The sequence below is a fragment of the Dipodomys spectabilis genome, unplaced genomic scaffold, assembly GCF_019054845.1.
Source record: "Dipodomys spectabilis isolate Male_0828 unplaced genomic scaffold, ASM1905484v1 ptg000019l, whole genome shotgun sequence".
In the NCBI taxonomy this organism is placed as follows: domain Eukaryota; kingdom Metazoa; phylum Chordata; class Mammalia; order Rodentia; family Heteromyidae; genus Dipodomys; species Dipodomys spectabilis.
The window spans coordinates 25,482,024-25,500,512 of NW_024870696.1; the positions used below are offsets into that span (position 1 = coordinate 25,482,024).

Here is an 18,489-nt window from a genome sequence, read left to right on the forward strand (position 1 = left end):
GAAAAACCGGGAGAATCTCCTTAGCTCTGCGTGCCCGTCGATGGGCTGGGAGCTTCTGTAGTGGGGAATGTAGCCATCACTAGCTGAGAGTCACGGTCTGAACACCTACATGGGTGTGTAACAAAGTGTACACTAGAGTGCTGCGTGGCTGGTTCTGCTGGGCTGATTGGGAGAGAGAATGCGATCTGAGAAGAAAAGGCCAACTCTGCTAATGAAGGACCGAGGATCCTCTTTTGGCTAACATGATACCTGACATGCATGGGGCGTGAATGGTTTGAAGTCTACTGAAGAACAATCACGCTCAACTCAAATCCAGACACGTGTGGCTCCAGCTTTCATCCAGTCCTTAGGTAAAGTAAGGACGTATCGGGTCTTGTTTTGATTATCTTATGCCCCAACCACTCCGTCATCCACATCATTGCTTTCCTGGTGCTGTGACACGTCGCAATGCTAAGCAGTATTTTCAGAACGGGTCAATGACTACAAAGGAGACACGTAGAAAGTAAAACACAAAAGGCTCTTACTATTTGTACTACAGCGAATGTTCGTATTTTTTATTTGTTTTATAAGGAAGAGAGTACAAAAGGCTGGGGGCAGAGACATCACAGGAGAAAGAAAGATGGTGCTACCTCTGCACAGGACAATTCTCAGCTGTGCATGGGGGCAGTGGCTAGCCGACAGGCCGGGTGACGTGGTCGGCAGTGCCCTGTGGCTTCGGGATGCAGACACCCTTCCTGGGAACCTGGGGCTGCCTCTGCTTGCCAGTGGCTCCATGGCCTTTTCCATTTCCCAAGCCTCTCCAAGTTCCCAACCTGATCCCCATTCTCTGACCTCCTGGGGGTGAGTTTTCTTACCTGAGACTTCCTCTTATGGGTTCTTCCTAGCCCTGAATTCATTTTCATCACCGAGTACGCTAACACCCATCTTTGAGTTCAGGGAATTCTTGAAAGTCTTTCCGCACTGCCCGCAAATCTTTCCACTCCCCTCCCTCTTGGAACTCAGAGCCAGCCCTGGGGTTGGGGGCAGGAGTGGCTGGGGGGGGGGGGGGGGAGAGCAGGTGCAAGTCGCCTCAGGCCGAAAGCACACTCTTGGTGAGGACCCTGGAATCACTCAACCAGACCTCGCTAGAGAGCACCTACTGCACTCCTTCTCGAGCTCCGCCCTGCACTTCCTCCAAGGTCACCATGCTGAACTTGAAACTCATTGTACAGGAAAAGCAGTCCCAAGGCTCTTGGGGGAGGCTGGGGACCAACATGCATGCATGCTGTGTACGTGTGTGTGCATGTGTGTGTGTGTGTACACACACATGTGCGCTAGGCAGAGAAACTATTCTCCATCACTTGTCAGGGTCAGTCAGGAATGGGCTGAAAGTGAGCAATATGGTTTCATTGTGGATTTGAGTAGATGGCTGATACTAGGTCAGTAAGGCCCAGGCGGCTGGCCACGCAGCTGCCGGTTCAGGGGGAAGGAAAGAGAGCAGCCAGGGAGCTATAGGCGTCCCAACTGAAGTTAATGTATGGAAACGCTCGGAACCAGTGGCCCCTTTCCTTCGCCCAGCTTTGGAAGTTGGCAAAGCTAAACATTTTCGAATTCGCAGTCGTAAGTGGTCATCCGGCACATGATGAACTTCCACTGGCGGTCCCTGGGGGAGGAGAGTGAGAAATGAATGTCAGCCAGGCTCCTGTCATAGGAAAATTCCCTGCGAGGGAAGCAAGGGAGGCGGCTGGCGGGACCCCGGGACAGAAGGGCCCTGATCTCCCTGTGTTCCCAGAAGATTCCTCTGTGGCGTCTGCAGAGAACTGAAGAACTTTCACAAGGCTGAGGCATCACCTAAAATCATGCTCGGTGACAGGCACCTGGCGTGGCTGGCGGTCAGCCCTGCGCTGACCCCAAGCATGTCCAGGGTGTAGGAGTCAGCGGCTGTTTGAAATCCAAGTGCTTATTTAATGTGGTCGTTTCATTGTAGAAAGCTGTTTAGAAGGCCACCCCTTTCCTCCCGGGCTCTTTGCATCGTGGAGCCATTATTCTGCACCGGTCTCTAGGGTATTTATGCATTTCTCTCCCGAAAGCTTTCTTATAGAGATATAAAGTGAGAGGAAACATCTTTAGAATTGCTTAAAGTAAAAAAGAAGCTGTCTGGCTCTCTGGCACACCGGAAATGGAATTATCATTTGTTTAAGAGGTGGGATGGAGTATGTGTCTGCTCCTGGGTGCTCATTTAAGCTGCGCACACAATTCTCCAGCGCACGTCTTTGAGAAGCTGGGCAAGACAGTTTTATTGATATTTGCTCCTAGAATTGGCAACGGAGGGTGTGGCTTCTTCAAGATGTTTAGCAAACTATGCTCTGCTTGTTTACTAAATAAATGTATTTATTACGGCCAATTTATTTATTACAATATCAGGGAGCAAAGACAAACAAGAACCTATGGCCGGGAATTTTTTTAATTTTATTTTTTTCTCTTTATAATATTAGAGTTTGAACTCAGAGCCTGGAATTTGCTAAGCAAGTACTGTACCATTTAAGCCATGACCTCAGCCTGTTTGCTTTGGTTATTTTTCAAATAAATAAAAAGTTCTTGCATTAATGTCCCCACTGGCCAGGATTTCCCTTCTCCTCTTTATGTTTCCCGTGGAGCTGGGATGCCAGGTACATGCCACAATGCTCAGCTCTTGGTTGGTTGAGATAGAGTTTGGCAAAAACTTTTTTGCCCCTGATAGTCTCAAATCATACATTCCTTCCAATTTTAGCCTCTAGATCTTAGCCTTCTGGAAAGCTAAGATTACAGGTATGAGCCACCAAATCTTTTATTTGTACAGCTCTTTTCAGAGGCCATTAATTAATATTGAGAAAAATTTACAAGCAATCCTAAGAGGACTGAGATATCTGGTTATCCTCTAAGACAGCTGTTTCCAACTAGGGATACATGTGCTATCCTAGATCTCTCTCTCTCTCTCTCTCTATCTATCTATCTATCTATCTATCTATCTATCTATCTATCTATCTATGACAAGGTCTATAAAGTCCAAACAGTTTTGAGTGCCACAATTGGGAGCAGGGTGCTAGAGGCAACCTAATGTGGAGGTTAACCATCTAGAATCACAGGATAATATCGAACAACGAAGAAGCATCAGGCTCCAGCTGTCAAAGCCGTGTCGGCTGAGGGGTCTACGTCAGGAGGAATCCTGGAGAGGTGAGGAGGAGAGCCCTTGCACTGACAGCATTTCCCCATCTTGGGAACTTCACTATCTTCAGAAGAATGGAGAAAACCCAGATGGGGAGTCTACGCGCTGGAGATGAGCGACAGCAGCAACGCGGGCAGGCTCGTTTCCTCGTGGGGGGCTCGTTTCCTCGTGGGGGGCTCGTTTCCTCGTGGGGGGCTCGTTTCCTCGTGGGGGGACTCGTTTCCTGGTGGGGGGACTCGTTTCCTGGTGGGGGACTCGTTTCCTCGTGGGGGGCTCGTTTCCTCGTGGGGGGCTCGTTTCCTGGTGGGGGGACTCCTTTCCTCGTGGGGGGCTCGTTTCCTCGTGGGGGGCTCGTTTCCTGGTGGGGGGCTCGTTTCCTGGTGGGGGGACTCCTTTCCTCGTGGGGGGCTCGTTTCCTCGTGGGGGGACTCGTTTCCTCGTGGGGGGCTCGTTTCCTGGTGGGGGACTCGTTTCCTCGTGGGGGGCTCGTTTCCTCGTGGGGGGCTCGTTTCCTGGTGGGGGGACTCGTTTCCTCGTGGGGGGCTCGTTTCCTGGTGGGGGACTCGTTTCCTCGTGGGGGGACTCGTTTCCTCGTGGGGGACTCGTTTCCTGGTGGGGGGCTCGTTTCCTCGTGGGGGGCTCGTTTCCTGGTGGGGGGCTCGTTTCCTCGTGGGGGGCTCATTTCCTCGTGGGGGGACTCGTTTCCTGGTGGGGGGCTCGTTTTCCTTGGTGGGGGGACTCATTTCCTCGTGGGGGGCTCGTTTCCTGGTGGGGGGCTCGTTTTCCTTGGTGGGGGGACTCCTTTCCTCGTGGGGGGCTCTTTTCCTGGTGGGGGGCTCGTTTTCCTCGGTGGGGGGCTCGTTTCCTCGTGGGGGGACTCGTTTCCTGGTGGGGGGACTCGTTTCCTGGTGGGGGGCTCGTTTCCTGGTGGGGGACTCGTTTCCTCGTGGGGGGACTCGTTTCCTCGTGGGGGGCTCGTTTCCTCGTGGGGGGCTCGTTTCCTGGTGGGGGACTCGTTTCCTGGTGGGGGGACTCGTTTCCTGGTGGGGGACTCGTTTCCTGGTGGGGGACTCGTTTCCTGGTGGGGGGCTCGTTTCCTGGTGGGGGGCTCGTTTCCTCGTGGGGGGCTCGTTTCCTGGTGGGGGGCTCGTTTCCTGGTGGGGGGCTCGTTTCCTCGTGGGGGGCTCGTTTCCTCGTGGGGGGCTCGTTTCCTGGTGGGGGGCTCGTTTCCTCGTGGGGGGCTCGTTTCCTCATGGGGGGCTCGTTTCCTCGTGGGGGGCTCGTTTCCTGGTGGGGGGCTCGTTTCCTGGTGGGGGGCTCGTTTCCTCGTGGGGGACTCGTTTCCTCGTGGGGGGCTCGTTTCCTGGTGGGGGGACTCGTTTCCTGGTGGGGGACTCGTTTCCTCGTGGGGGGACTCGTTTCCTCGTGGGGGGCTCGTTTCCTCGTGGGGGGCTCGTTTCCTGGTGGGGGGACTCGTTTCCTCGTGGGGGACTCGTTTCCTGGTGGGGGGACTCGTTTCCTGGTGGGGGGCTCGTTTCCTGGTGGGGGACTCGTTTCCTGGTGGGGGACTCGTTTCCTGGTGGGGGGACTCGTTTCCTGGTGGGGGACTCGTTTCCTGGTGGGGGACTCGTTTCCTGGTGGGGGGCTCGTTTCCTGGTGGGGGGCTCGTTTCCTCGTGGGGGGCTCGTTTCCTGGTGGGGGGACTCGTTTCCTCGTGGGGGGCTCGTTTCCTCGTGGGGGGCTCGTTTCCTGGTGGGGGGACTCGTTTCCTCGTGGGGGGCTCGTTTCCTGGTGGGGGGCTCGTTTCCTGGTGGGGGACTCGTTTCCTCGTGGGGGGCTCGTTTCCTGGTGGGGGGCTCGTTTCCTGGTGGGGGGCTCGTTTCCTCGTGGGGGGCTCGTTTCCTCGTGGGGGACTCGTTTCCTGGTGGGGGACTCGTTTCCTCGTGGGGGGCTCGTTTCCTCGTGGGGGGCTCGTTTTCCTTAGTGGGGGGCTCGTTTCCTCGTGGGGGGACTCGTTTCCTGGTGGGGGGACTCGTTTCCTCGTGGGGGGGCTCGTTTCCTCGTGGGGGGCTCGTTTCCTCGTGGGGGACTCGTTTCCTCGTGGGGGGCTCGTTTCCTGGTGGGGGACTCGTTTCCTGGTGGGGGGCTCGTTTTCCTTGGTGGGGGGACTCCTTTCCTCGTGGGGGGCTCGTTTCCTGGTGGGGGGCTCGTTTTCCTTGGTGGGGGGACTCGTTTCCTGGTGGGGGGCTTGTTTTCCTTGGTGGGGGGCTCGTTTTCCTTGGTGGGGGGACTCCTTTCCTCGTGGGGGGCTCGTTTCCTGGTGGGGGGCTCGTTTTCCTGGGTGGGGGGACTCATTTCCTCGTGGGGGGCTCGTTTCCTGGTGGGGGGCTCGTTTCCTGGTGGGGGGACTCATTTCCTCGTGGGGGGGCATCTCTCAGTTTCCATGGTTCTGTTATCCAAATAACTGAAAATTCCCAATCTACCAGAAGTTGGGCATTTTAATTAACTAAATCTATTTCTTTTGTAATATTTTTGGATGAAATTCTTTCTTCATTGTTTCCTATCCTTTAAACCAAGAAACACAAAGCGAGTTTCCTTTGGGACCTGGGGACACTATTGATTACCCTGTTATACTGCTACTAAGTTTTGCACTCCAGGGAATACTTCCCTGGTAACTAAGACGCGCTTCCATATTCTCTGAGTTCCCAGGGCTTTGCTTTTGCTTCATTTTCTTCAGTATTTTTGTTGTGCATGTCCTACCGTTCAGTTATTTCTTCCCAAAGATGAAATGAGTTTTAGTGTAACTGATATTCTCATTCTAAATGGTTGTTTCTGAGAAATAGGTAACAGTTAAAGCTTCATGTAAAGCAAAAATAAGCAATGTGGGAAAACTCAGGGTGTTCTCCTATAGGTAAACATGGAATTTTTGCTTATGGAGTCTGATAATAAACAAACAAACAAATAAATAAATCTTTTCCATAGGAAATTGCATGCCATATTCAATAAGTTAAACAAAATGCAACTTCATTTGGAAACATAATAGACAAAACCACACTCAAATTTATCCTAACCTCATTATCTAGTGACTTATTGGAAGCTTTATTCAGTTTGCAAAATACGTATTGGTAACTTTCCAGGAATTCACTTTTGCATAATGTGATTATCACCTAACTAAAAGTGGTCAAAGCGACTTTTACTTTCTGACATTTATTCACACCTCTCTGTAAGTTAATAGAGGGGCTGGCTGGAGACCAGCTGTGTGTAAGGACTATATTTACAGGAATTCTGTTCTTGCTTTCTTCTTATTGTTCTAATGTATTTAAAAGAGAGTTACAAGGATGATTATGAGAAAAGGAATAAAAAAACAGTGCCCTATTCTTTTAAAAAATCTATTTTTAAATAAAAATTTTAGCTGTATCAATGAATGACCCATGAGTCTTCTGTTTCTACATGTGGCTAGTAGGTACTATGGTATGAACGCTAATATTCCTTTAAAATTATTTGTTGGAACCCAACATCCAATGTAATGGTTAAGGGGGGGTTTGGGGGGGGGCTTGAGTTATACGGGCTCACCCTCATGAGCGGATGGATGCCCTTATAAAGATGATGACGTGTGCTGATGTTCCCTCCGCCAAGACCTAGAACCCAGTGGGTGTCTGAAGGAGAGAGCCCGCACCGGACGTCACATTTGCTGTGATCCTGAGCTCGGATTTTCCAGCTTCCAGCTCTGGGAGCGATGACTCCTCATTGCTGGAAAATCCGTCAGTCTAAGGTGCTGTGTAGCAGCAGCGCGAAAGGCCCAGGTGGGTGGGCTTTATGTGTGTCTTTCCTCCCTTTCCTCTTCTCCTCTCTCTCTTTCCTACAGCCTGAAGGGGTGACCCGTGGAGCCCGGGGCTACAGAGGGTCTGGTCTGCTTCTCTCGCCATTTCGCTCTCTCTTTTGGACACGTGCTCTTTGACACTGACTGTCGGGAGATCCTGAAACACTAAGTCAGGGATAGCAAGTCCAGGGCTGGGCCCGGAGCCCGCGCTCGATTCTGGGGAGGAGCTGGCTGCCTTGTCAGGTGCACTCCTGCGGGCGCTGCCCCTCTGGGTGCCTGATGCCGTCCAGCCAGTCCTTTGGTAAATCCTTCGTGAAATAGGAAACTAAAACCAGGGGAACCCCCAGGCAAGGATTTCGGCACACAGGATCCCCGTCTTCTGTAAACCGATACCCGCTGGCAAAGGTCATCCTGCTCACCTTTCCACGGCAGAGAAAGTGGTGGTGGCGCCTCTCATGTAGTACTCATAGTCATAGGAAATCATGTCCATGTCCTCCCCATAGTGGCCCGGGTACTCGGTTGTCAGCCTGTGCGGAGGGAACACAAGGTTACCGGAGAAGCCAATAAACACAATGTACCCCTGCAGCTAACACAAGTCATGCATGAAAAAGAGATTAAGTCTGAGAACATCTTGGGTGATCTAAACCGCCTTCCACTCATCCCAGCCTCCATCCCTGGCTGGAAAAAGGTAGTACTCTTCTGCTGTTCACCTTTCTCTTCCTGACCACGAAGCTGTATGCTGGGAGGCATGCGGCTAACTCTGCAGGCTTTGAAGCACTATTGAATAATATTCATATGAACTCCAACTCCAGCCAACTCACCTAAGACAATGTTTTCAAACTATGGATTATGACTCACTATTAGATCATAAAATCAGTGAAATTGGAGAAATAAAATAAAAATGGAAACACATCCAGATGAGTCATTGTAATGCAATAAAGGTAGATTCATGTGGGTGGAATTTTTTCAAAGATATGTATGTATTTATATGATACAAATATTCTGTGGTAGTTTGTATATTTCTTATTATAACTAATAATCAAAAGGTGTTAGAACTATGTAACTAAAATGTAGACTTTAACAAAGGGAGAAATTTCGTCTGTCTACGTTTTTCAAGCGGCTAAAGTACATAGTGAGTATTTGTTAATAAATAAATGGCTTTGAGAAAACCAATCTGTTTCCTGATCTATAAAAGAATGAAAGTGGCTGGGTGCTGGTGGCTCACACCTGTAAACCTAGCTCCTCAGGAGACTGAGATCTGAGGATTGTGGTAGGAAAGGTAGAAAAGTCGGTGAGACTCATCTTCAATAAGCTACTCAGAAAAAGCCAGAAGGAGTGCCGTGGCTCAGGTGGTAGACAGCACTAGTCTTGAGCAGAAGCAGCTTGAGAACAGCACCCAGGCCCTGAGTTCAAGCTCTAAAGAGAAACAATCATCATATAGAAATCTTACTGCTACTAATAAAAATATATATGATATAATGGTATGTGGCAGGACAGGGTTATGAGAAGCTATTTTGTTTCATCGTTGTCATCTTCTTCCTCTTTTTTCCTCCTCCCCCTTTTCCCCTCCTTCTCTTCTTCTTCCTTCCTTTCTTCTTTTTCCCCCTTCTTATTCCTTCCAAGATTGAGTCAATATTGGATCTCCTAGTATGTGATTGATTCTCTAGAGGACTCATTGTGGTTCCTTCTAGAATAAATCTAAAATCTCCTAGTTCTCATGAAGGTTTTGACTCTGAGGGTCTTCCCAAATGCTGCTTGTCAAACAGCTGAGTAGCAAGTTTCAATGATTTCATTGGAATTTAGGTTTGCCATAGTGTATCAAAGAAAGAAAGCTCTTCCCTTCTGCAGACCAATGATCTTTCTCTTAAGATTATAAAGATTATCATGAAAGTTGGAAAAAACTTGCTTTATAACTGGAAGGGGTCCCATGGAAGGGGTCCCACGAAGATCTCAGTGCTTAGGTTCAGCAAAATTAATGGTTAGCTCAAAAGGATGAAGAATTAGCCAGCACTCTAAATGCTATTCCCTTTCATAACCATTCTTTCCCCTTATTTGTCCTTGTTTTTCCATTCGTCTTAGGACATAATGATACTGTTAGGACAAGTCAGAACAGAGTAGATTGCATATTTTTGCTTGATGTGATCATGAAGGGAAAGGAAAAACCCACCTTGTGTTTCTAAAGGGATCTGGAAGCAGCACTACTGATTCGCAATGAAAACATAAGGTAAATAGCTCATAAATGGACATAAGAAGGCCTTAATCAGTCCCTTTGGTTTGTGATCTCTCAGGAGTCTAATAAAGACTATACTAAAGTTGACCCAAAGAAAGGGGGGATTGTTGAAAACTTGAGTAATGTAAACAGGGTCTGGGGCATTCTACTCATTTCAGAGAACATAGTATCTTTTCTAGAATATTATGGAAGCACTCTTTGGATACAATATATAAAAGTGATTTTTCAAACTAGGCACCAGTGGCTCATACCTAATTCTTAGCTATAATCAAGAAGCTGATATCTGAGGACTACAGTTCAAAACCAGCCTGGGCAGAAAAGTCTGTGAGACTTTTCTTACCTACAGTTAATCACTAAAAAGCCAGAAATGGAGATCTGAATCAAGTAGTAGAGCACTAGCCTTGAGTGGAAAAGCTAAGCTAGACCATGACCCTGACTTCAAGACCCGGTACTGGCACAAAAAATATTTTTCCAACATTTGTATTTCTGCCAAGGTAGTATCTCTATTTGGCAATAACAAATTAGGTTAAATCCAACTGCCAAATCCATTTGAAAATAATTGGGCTACATTCTTCTTAAGTTTTTCTTGACCACTCAGATCTGCTTTCAGTGAAAAATGAGAAAGTGAAAAGAAGTTTAAGATTCCAAGGGTGGAAAACATCATCCAATGTTTTCTAGCTAAGATTCCCTGTCTCTTTGTGTTTGGTAAAGAACAGGCAGGAGCTTCCTGTCAGCTCAACAGTTTTTCTTAGAAGCCTTTTTGCAGAGCAGATCTTGCTGTCCGTTAGATTCCAGAATATCCTGAAGAAGGTGATATGTGTTCCTTGGTATGTTTCCATCTCTGTCCCAGCCAGGTTTAGGTTTTTCTTTTGCTTCTTTCTTTGTTATTTTTTATTTTGTGGTGGTTGTTGATTCATTGTCATCATAAACCATGAGATCAAGTTTAGACTAGTTTACCCAGATCCCTGGGTTAAAATGGACATTGATGGAAGTCACGCGTACTTCGTGAAATGAAAAACACAGAGAAATAGACTCAATCATTAGTAGGAAGACAATGTCCCAAACATTATCCACAGCAAAAACTTTGGTTTCAATGTGAGTCAGGATTGTTACATTTTTTGAATTTAGTTCTTCATATCATCCTCTACACATATGCATGTGCTTCTACGTATGTATACACAAGCATACTCTCTCTCTCTCTCTCTCACACACACACATACACACACACACACACACACACACAGTCCTAATAAATGCAAGTCCTAGTAATAGATACTCAAAGAGAACAATGAGTTTAAACTTTCAGATCTAGATATACAAAGAAATAGAATGATCAGGGCTTCATCTGCTGTGATCTTAGCCACCCTGAGGGGGAGTGGGGGAAGAATTCACCGGCTCCAGCTTTCTGGTGAATTACTAGGTCAGGTCAGGCAGATTTTCGGCAAAGCCACTTCCTACTGGGCATTGCCACCATTTCTGGACCAATTAAAACAAACAAGCCTTTGGTTTGGCAAGAGAAAGATGAAGGCAGGTCAGAAAGGATCTTTTTTTCAGATGATTGAAATGAGTTCATTTTTAAAGCACTTAAGAAGCACTGTAAGGAGTCTTATCTGCTTTCAAAAACCTACTTTATGGTGTGTGTGTGTGTGTGTGTGTATGTGTGCGCGCACGCACACATGCGTGCGTGTATGTGTTTGTGTCCATGTTCACTGTCAGATGGATGTTTATTGTCTATGAGGGTGTAATTTTTTTCATGTTTTCTTAGCAAGAATCAGTTGCACAAGGTTTCGCTTTAACCTGCTCGTGTAATGCTCGCAAACAACTTGAGTGGAATCAGCGCTTTTGTCATTTTCCCTCTTCCCTTTTACCTTCTCAAACCAGTCTCAGCAAGCTTCACTGGTCTATTTTCATGCAAGTACATAAAGTATTTTGGCTATATTTGCCTAGTAGGGGATAATGTTTCATTTCCCCATACTTTTCTCAGTGTCTGCTGGCAAGAAGAGAAACAATTGCTCCAAAGCTAAGAGAGCACTTATTAACATAAGACAACTTCTTGTGTTAGACAGGGTTGAACAAGATGAAAAAAAATTACATCTGATTTTAGCTATGAACTAAAAAAAAAAAAAAAAACCCAGTTTGAATTGAAGGTACTTTTTCAGGTTGATATAAAGCTCTCCCACCTAAGATTCTTTATTTTTGATTTTATAGTGTTATTATAAAGGCGCTACGCAGAGGGGCTACAGTTACATCCGTCAGGTGATGACTACATTTCTTTTGGGGCAGTGTCACCCCTTCCCTTGTTCTCGCCCAGTTTTTCCCTCCTGTCCCCACCCACAAGTCGTACAGCTCATTTTCTACATTGTGTCTAATGAGTACCACTGCTGCATTTGTTCACCCTTTGTCCCTCTGTTTCTGGGCCCCCAATACACTCCCGAAGAGAGATACATGAACAAACAAGACAGAAAGAAGAAAACAAAAACACCAATGAAGAAAAAAACTCTTGTTTCCATTTCCTGCAGTTGATTTTGATAACTATTATTTTATCTAATCATGGGCATACAGGCCTTTGCCTCGTGTTCCTCCCCTAACAGTGCCATCTAAGAGGGTTAGGGTGCCCAAGCTACCAACAGACCTAGGCTCCCTCAGTGGTCATTTGCTGACCAATACAAAGTCATAGACTGCTGAGTTCTGAGAAGTGCCATGGCTTAGAACAGAACACAGAGCTGAAGTTGGGTATTTGCTATCACACCCACTTTGAGGAGTGGAAGAGAAATACAATTTGTTTCTAGAAGGAAGTGCATTTTATGCAGCAAAATTCCAGTTGTGATTTCAACATAAAGTGACTGAGCCAAAGATTGTGTGAAAAACCACCTGTACTAGACCCTGTTGATTTACTAAGGGATTAGACCAAAAGTCAAGCCACAGCGTTGAGCTCCATCCATTGGTGGCATGCAGAGACTTGGGGTAAATGGCTCATTCCACATCACCCTGGGAATATTCACATCTCCTACCAGTGAGCGCATGAAACAGGGCAGACTCCTGGCCCTGTTTAGGGTTTAACAAACCAGAATGATGGAACGGAGGCGGCCTTTTAGAAATAAGATACAATTGGTGGGTGGAGAAATAGCTACAGAATGTGAGTGCAAATGTAGAGAGAAGAGAGGGAGTGGGTGAGGGAAGGAGGGAGCAATAGAGCGGGTTAATCTGAGCCAACTATAATGGATGCATGTGTGTGAAGCCACAGTGAGACTCCCTGGACAATTAAAATATCTCCAAAATGGAGGCCAGGAGTGTAGAGAACAGGTGTGTTGGGCATGGGAAGAGACTGAAGAAGGGTTAATATGGTTGAAGTACACAGAACAATGGAACCTATGGAAGTTGTTTTAGAAAGAGGGTGAGGAGAGAGAGGTGAAGGACAGAGGGTGAACGTGACCAGGACGCATGATAGGTGTATATGGAAATATCTCAGCAAAACCCCTTTGCACAACTAATATATATATATATATATATATATATATAGAGAGAGAGAGAGAGAGAGAGAGAGAGAGATACATATATGGAAAAAGGAATATATGGAAATATCTCAACAAAACCCCTTTGCACTATGTATGTGTGTGTGTGTGTGTGTGTGTGTGTATATGTGTGTGTGTGTGTGTGTGTGTGTATATATATATATATATACATATATATATATATATATATATATATAAAACAGAGAGAGAAAAGAATGTATAGATGGAAAAAGGTATGTATGGAAATATTGCAACAAAATCCCTCTGCACGTGTTTTCCAAGATACTTTTTAGCATTCAGTTCATTCTCATAGGACATAAAGCCCAAATGTCCTGGATACAAGGAAACTAGTGGACACAAAGAAACAATGGATACCAAGAAGCAAGCATTCTGGCTTCCCCCAGGGATGTGGATGGCCAGAATTTCTGCAGTCGCCCAAATGCCTTTCTCTGCATAGACAGCCTGAGCCCTGCCATGCGAGCGAGAATGTCAAGCATTCACATCCGGCATTTGGGGAGTTCAAATTTCGACCCGTTCAGATATGTATCGCGACACGAGGAGCACAGCTGAGGAATGTCTGTGGCTTCCATGAGGGGAGGATGGTCCTTAAACGCCTTTCAAGGTGCTCTCGTGGAACTGAACTCCGCACTCTGTCCAGGCCAGGGGCGGCAACAGCAACTTCTGTTGGAGCTCCCGCGGCCTTTCATCCACTGTATGGCATCATACAATGGCTAGCACTCCTCCCGGGGCCACTGCACCTCCAACCTCTTCCCTCCAGCATAAGCAACTACTGTCTCTTCTGTTTTTACCATTCGATGCCCATTGCTGTACCTCACCTAGACTGAGAGGGGGTTTGGTACTATGCCAACCATGTGAAGGTCGAGGGACACGTAATGGTATCATAATGTCTATGTGAAGAAGCAATGCACTAACCCGTGAGCACTGGGTAAACATTACTAAACACATTTTATTAGCATCGTTCTCACTATTAGGAACTCAACCTAAATCTGTGTATTGTACCTACTTTGTATTTTATGTCCATTCAGTAGCTGATGAGACCAATGGAGGAAAGAACCAGTGGCTCTTGACTGGAGTCAAGAGCAGTAGGAAGCAGCAGGTGGTCATCATGTAGTTGAGAGGGACTGGCTTTGAGTTCGCTGCTACTCCGACAATCGGCCGCCTGCCTCTCCGAGGTTTGAGCAGAGGCAGAGAGGTGCTCCTGCTGCACAAGCCAGCAAACGCACGCCCACATGGCCCACACGGTCGGTAATTGCACCAGCCACTCCAGCTGATGAAAGGGAAGGGGGATTTTGCGCATGCCCAGAGGGGCTGTTTGTTGTCTGCCACAAGGAGAGTTTAGCAGTGGTATCAGTTGTCACAGAGGATCTAAACCCTCTCAGGTGTAACAACCAGCCCTGCTTTCTCCAAACACAGACAACTCCAGCTCTCTAATAACAGCTGCCTGCTTGCGCAGAGAATCTGTCCTTCTCAGCCCCCTGGCAATTGTGCTGCGGGAGGCCGTCAGAGGTGACAGACACCTCATTAGAAGGACGTGTGAGCTCTTCCTCCATCTCCCATCCCCTATTACAGGGCCGGTCTTGCGAAATCTACCTCATCTGGTACTAAAATCTGGACCAAGAGGTCAGGAGCTCGATGATTAGGTGCTGTGGGCTTGCAGAGAACAGACAAAGGGCGTTGCTTCGCTGATTCTGCTTTTGTTGACCACAGCAATCCAGGAATTAAGGAAAAACACTCTCCTGTTTAGGACTGAATGGGGGGGGGTCTCAGGGAGAGGAGGAGGCAGACACTGGAGAAAGAAAAGCCCGAGTCAGAGAATCTTAGTGACGAAAAACAGTGCGGAGACCACCTACACTGATGTTGTCAAATGTGTTATCCAGTGAACCTCGGAGAGACCATGGGCATAGACAACAGCCGTGGCGTGCACAACGAAGTCGCTTAATTCAAAGGCTTCTGTTCCTGGGACACGCGGAACTCACCTGGCCAGGGTCGGGGCGGTGGGGAGCGTGCAACAGCGGTGCTGGGAGGAGGGGAATGGACACCATCTCCAAAGGCCTGTGGCGGCTTCAGCGACATGTGTTTGTGGTTTACAGACCGCTGGACAGAGAATTGGACTTCTTCTCTACAAATAACTATGCATACAATGTGCATAGCCCTTCTACCCAATGAGAAACATTAGTAAGAGCATGTCCACATCTGCCAGGAATTCACTTTCTTGCCAGAGTTCAACAAGAAACCGCCCAGCCTGAAAGGAGCCAGCACCTTGGATCCCACCAAACAAACAAATCTCACACTCCTGTGGGAATTGGTGGATGACTTTTTGTTTTTCCCCCAGCCTAGAGTGATGAGTTTTCTGAATCCTTAAATGCTCACAAGCCTAGAGGTGCTGGACATTCTCTTAGCTCCTTCGGAACAGCCTTGGACCCCATGCTGTGGGATCGCTTTCAATGCGGGAGGAGGGAAGCGGTCCCCACGCCTGTGTGCCCTTCTGGGGAAGGTAATTCAAGCCATTAATAGGATACAAAGAAGCTTTCAACCATCAGAGTTACCAGTGTTTTGCTGTGTGAAGGGTCAGGAAAAGTCTTTACTTGCCTCTGCAGGGCTATTCAAAAATTCAAATAAAATAATGTCCACAAAGTCCTTACCAACTATAAAAAAGGACCATTTCAATGCGGGGTTCCATTATTATGACTGTTCCTAGAGGTCCACGGGCTGCCGTTATTTGTCTGACACATTTATTAAGGGTCTATTTTGGGCCAGGCAATGTGCTGAGACTTTGGGAGAAATAAGATCTAATTTATGCCCTAGGGGTTTCGTTCCGTTGAGAAAGGTATGACGTCATGACTCAAGGCAATTTAAAGATGCCACTGAAGTGTCTAGACACCCGTGGGACGGTGAGTCGCACACTGCGTGCCACGGCACTTTGTCTGCACACATTCTGCTACTTCTCCAAGGTTTCCTTTGAAAAAAGTTCCATTTCCCTCAGCCACTGGGGTATCTCTCAGTTCGCTCACCATGCTGCTGGAAACAGAGCCGGCCAAGCGGAGGAATACTTTGGATGGATCTGTTTCCAAGTTGACTTTCTGTGTTTGTTCTGAGGAATTTTATTCTCTTCCCTCATCCCATGTTTATGTCCAAGAAGCCTTATGTCTGTGTGTGTGTGTGTGTGTGTATGTGTGTGTGTGTGTGTGTGTGTGTAAGAAGAGGAGGAGGGGAGGGGGTGGTGAGGGGAGGGGTAGAGGATTGGGAATAGGGAAAAGAAGGGCACTGCAGATTGAGGTTTAGAGTAAAGTGTCAACTCAAGAAAGGTTGTGTACTTGGATTTGGGAAGCGTGCACTTTGTCCCTACATACATCATCATTGGTCATCTACTCCTGAGAGACACTCGAGAGAGCACTGTTGACATTTATGGCAGGAAGGAAATGGAGCATTTGTGAGGAAGTACTCGTTTGCAGCCCTCCACGTGGTAGCCACCGGAGTCCGGAGTATCATCAGAACAACACACACACACACACACACACACACACACACACACCTGGCTTTTGTAGACTTCAGCCCCCAAGTATACAGGAAAAGCTTGAAGTCACAACGCTCGGTGTTGGCACAGACCACAGCAATCCATCAGAACCATCCATGGTTTCGATGGCTCCGCTTCATCTCACCCCACCTCCATCCACCCTTTCCCTGCTGTCGGTCAGCTTCCCTGTCTGTCTGATGGCCTAGGGCCTTGAGCGCTCCCTGTTGCTTTGTTGCTCTGTTTGTCCAGGGCCCAGCCAGCCGAGACCAGCCAGGCCTCACGCAGCCCCTCCCACTCGCTTTGGCAGAGACACTGGCTGCTGTGGTATTACGTGGCTGTCACAGCTCTCTCCTCTGCTGGGGACAAGGAGTCAGTGTGACACCAGGAGGTCAGCACAGCTGCTCGAATTCTTCTCTTCCATGAGAGAAGAATTCAGGCAGGAAGTGGAACACACTAAAGGTATAATTTATCCTAATGGATAAATTATTTTAGAGGTGAAATTGGTCATCCCAGAGAGGTAGAGAGCCGCCCAGCATTTCCACGCCAGCCCACGCTTTCCTCGAGGTTATAAGGTCTTAGAGCATCACGCCCTGCCCCAAGAGCAGCCTACTTTGACACGAAAGCTGGACGTGAATTACTCAAGAATTACTCTGCACACGCTACTACCCATGACCACGTGGGGGAAACCCAGCGTGTGGAGGCAGAGGGTGGGAATTTGATAGCACGACAGGATCGTAATGACATGGTAATGTTCAACAACAACAACAGCTCTTGATCGAAGGAGCCCACGGTCATCTGACTAGATGGACCAGAACTTGTTTTTCGTTTGGCACCAGTGCAGGAGGACATGGTTAGGGCAACATTCCAAAGCAAGGATTCTGGTCCTCGGCCTTCTCCTCATCAGTTCCCGTCGGTAAGACAGTTCCCTGTCAGTAAGAGCTGGAAGCAGGCCTGAGAGAAAGCTCAGGGCTCTCAGCACCGCCTTCAACCGGGGATTCTCCAGTTAGGTTCCCTTTACCCCCCAATCACTTCCGTCCAACTGTAACTTGTCACGCACAGCACTGACACCCCAGTGGACAGCTTCCTGTTCCTCTGCGTATCACACTCCACACACAAGCTCTGCCTCCTCTGAGGTGACCAGGCCCTGGCAGATCTTAGGCAGAGTCTGCTCTTGAAAGGCCTGTCGTTAGTCGGTGAAGAGGCTCATCCCTCCCACACCTGGACATTAAAAAGGAGTGTTTTAAAACCGGCTAGCTCTGTGTGCTCGTAGCCAGCCACAATACCAGTCCTGTACTATCTCATTTAATCCTCTCAATACAAACATGGAGTAGGATGAAGTCCCTCATCTTTCCTTCAACAAAGGTTATAGTTTAAAGGGCTTTGTCCTACATTAGTATAAAGATCTCAGAGCTTATATTACAGGGCAGAGGTGGGAAGAAGAGAGTGGAGAATAAAATATCAGGTAAGGAAACTGTATTGGAGGGGGAAATCTCACCTTGAATTGCCTGTCCGTCAGAATCATTCTCGTGCACATCCATTGCGTTAGGAGTCAGTTAGGGTGTGGGGCAGGTGCTGGGCCTCAGGGATGGGGGGGGGGGCAGCCCGCCCCGAGGCTGCTCATCCTCACGCCTTTCTCCGGAAGGTCCCTTTCCCTGTGTGACTCGTGTTCCTTTGGAGGCTGATCAAGGGAAAGACTTGCTAGTGTATTCAGTGCATCAACAGATTGAGGGCTAGGTTGTTGCTAGCTATTCCAGAGAATCTATTTGCATTTTATCTGGTTTCAAATGACTTACAGCCAAGAGAAGCTGGTTCCACTGTGGGAAGTGTGATTTTCTAGAAGAAGGGGCTGAGGAAGGCCAATTCTTCATGCCCTTGAAGACTGGCTCCTACCTGCTTTCTCTCTGGCCTGTGGAATCTGCATCCTCTTTGAGAATCGTTCTGGATCTGTTTCATCTTTTACAGGGGTGGAGGCATTGTGGGGCTCACACCAGGAAGGGCTGTTAAGGAGTTTAACGATTCCTGGAATCCCCAGAAAACTTTTACGTAAACATCCTTGAGTGAATACCCACCCCCTCACATGCACACACACCTTAAAGTCAGGATCTAGAGTTTCCATCTGATTTTTAACTATTTTAGAGACTCAGAGAACGCAGTCATGATTTTAAAGGCTGCATGGAGGTTTCTTGGAGAACTAATGTGACTGCCTAG

At 47.8% G+C, this 18,489-nt stretch overlaps 1 protein-coding gene across 1 annotated transcript in view; it reads right to left on the reverse strand.

The window, feature by feature from the left end:
- Window positions 1–562: 562 nt before the first annotated feature.
- Window positions 563–18,489, reverse strand: part of Dpt (dermatopontin) — a 29,732-nt gene continuing 11,805 nt past the window's right edge. Inside the window, exons 3-4 of the mRNA XM_042674466.1 lie at window positions 7,424–7,531; window positions 563–1,642 (exon numbers count right to left, since the gene is read on the reverse strand). Of these exons, the coding sequence (XP_042530400.1) occupies window positions 1,576–1,642; window positions 7,424–7,531 (175 nt within the window). The 3' untranslated portion in view covers window positions 563–1,575. The remainder of the gene's footprint in view (window positions 1,643–7,423; window positions 7,532–18,489) is intronic.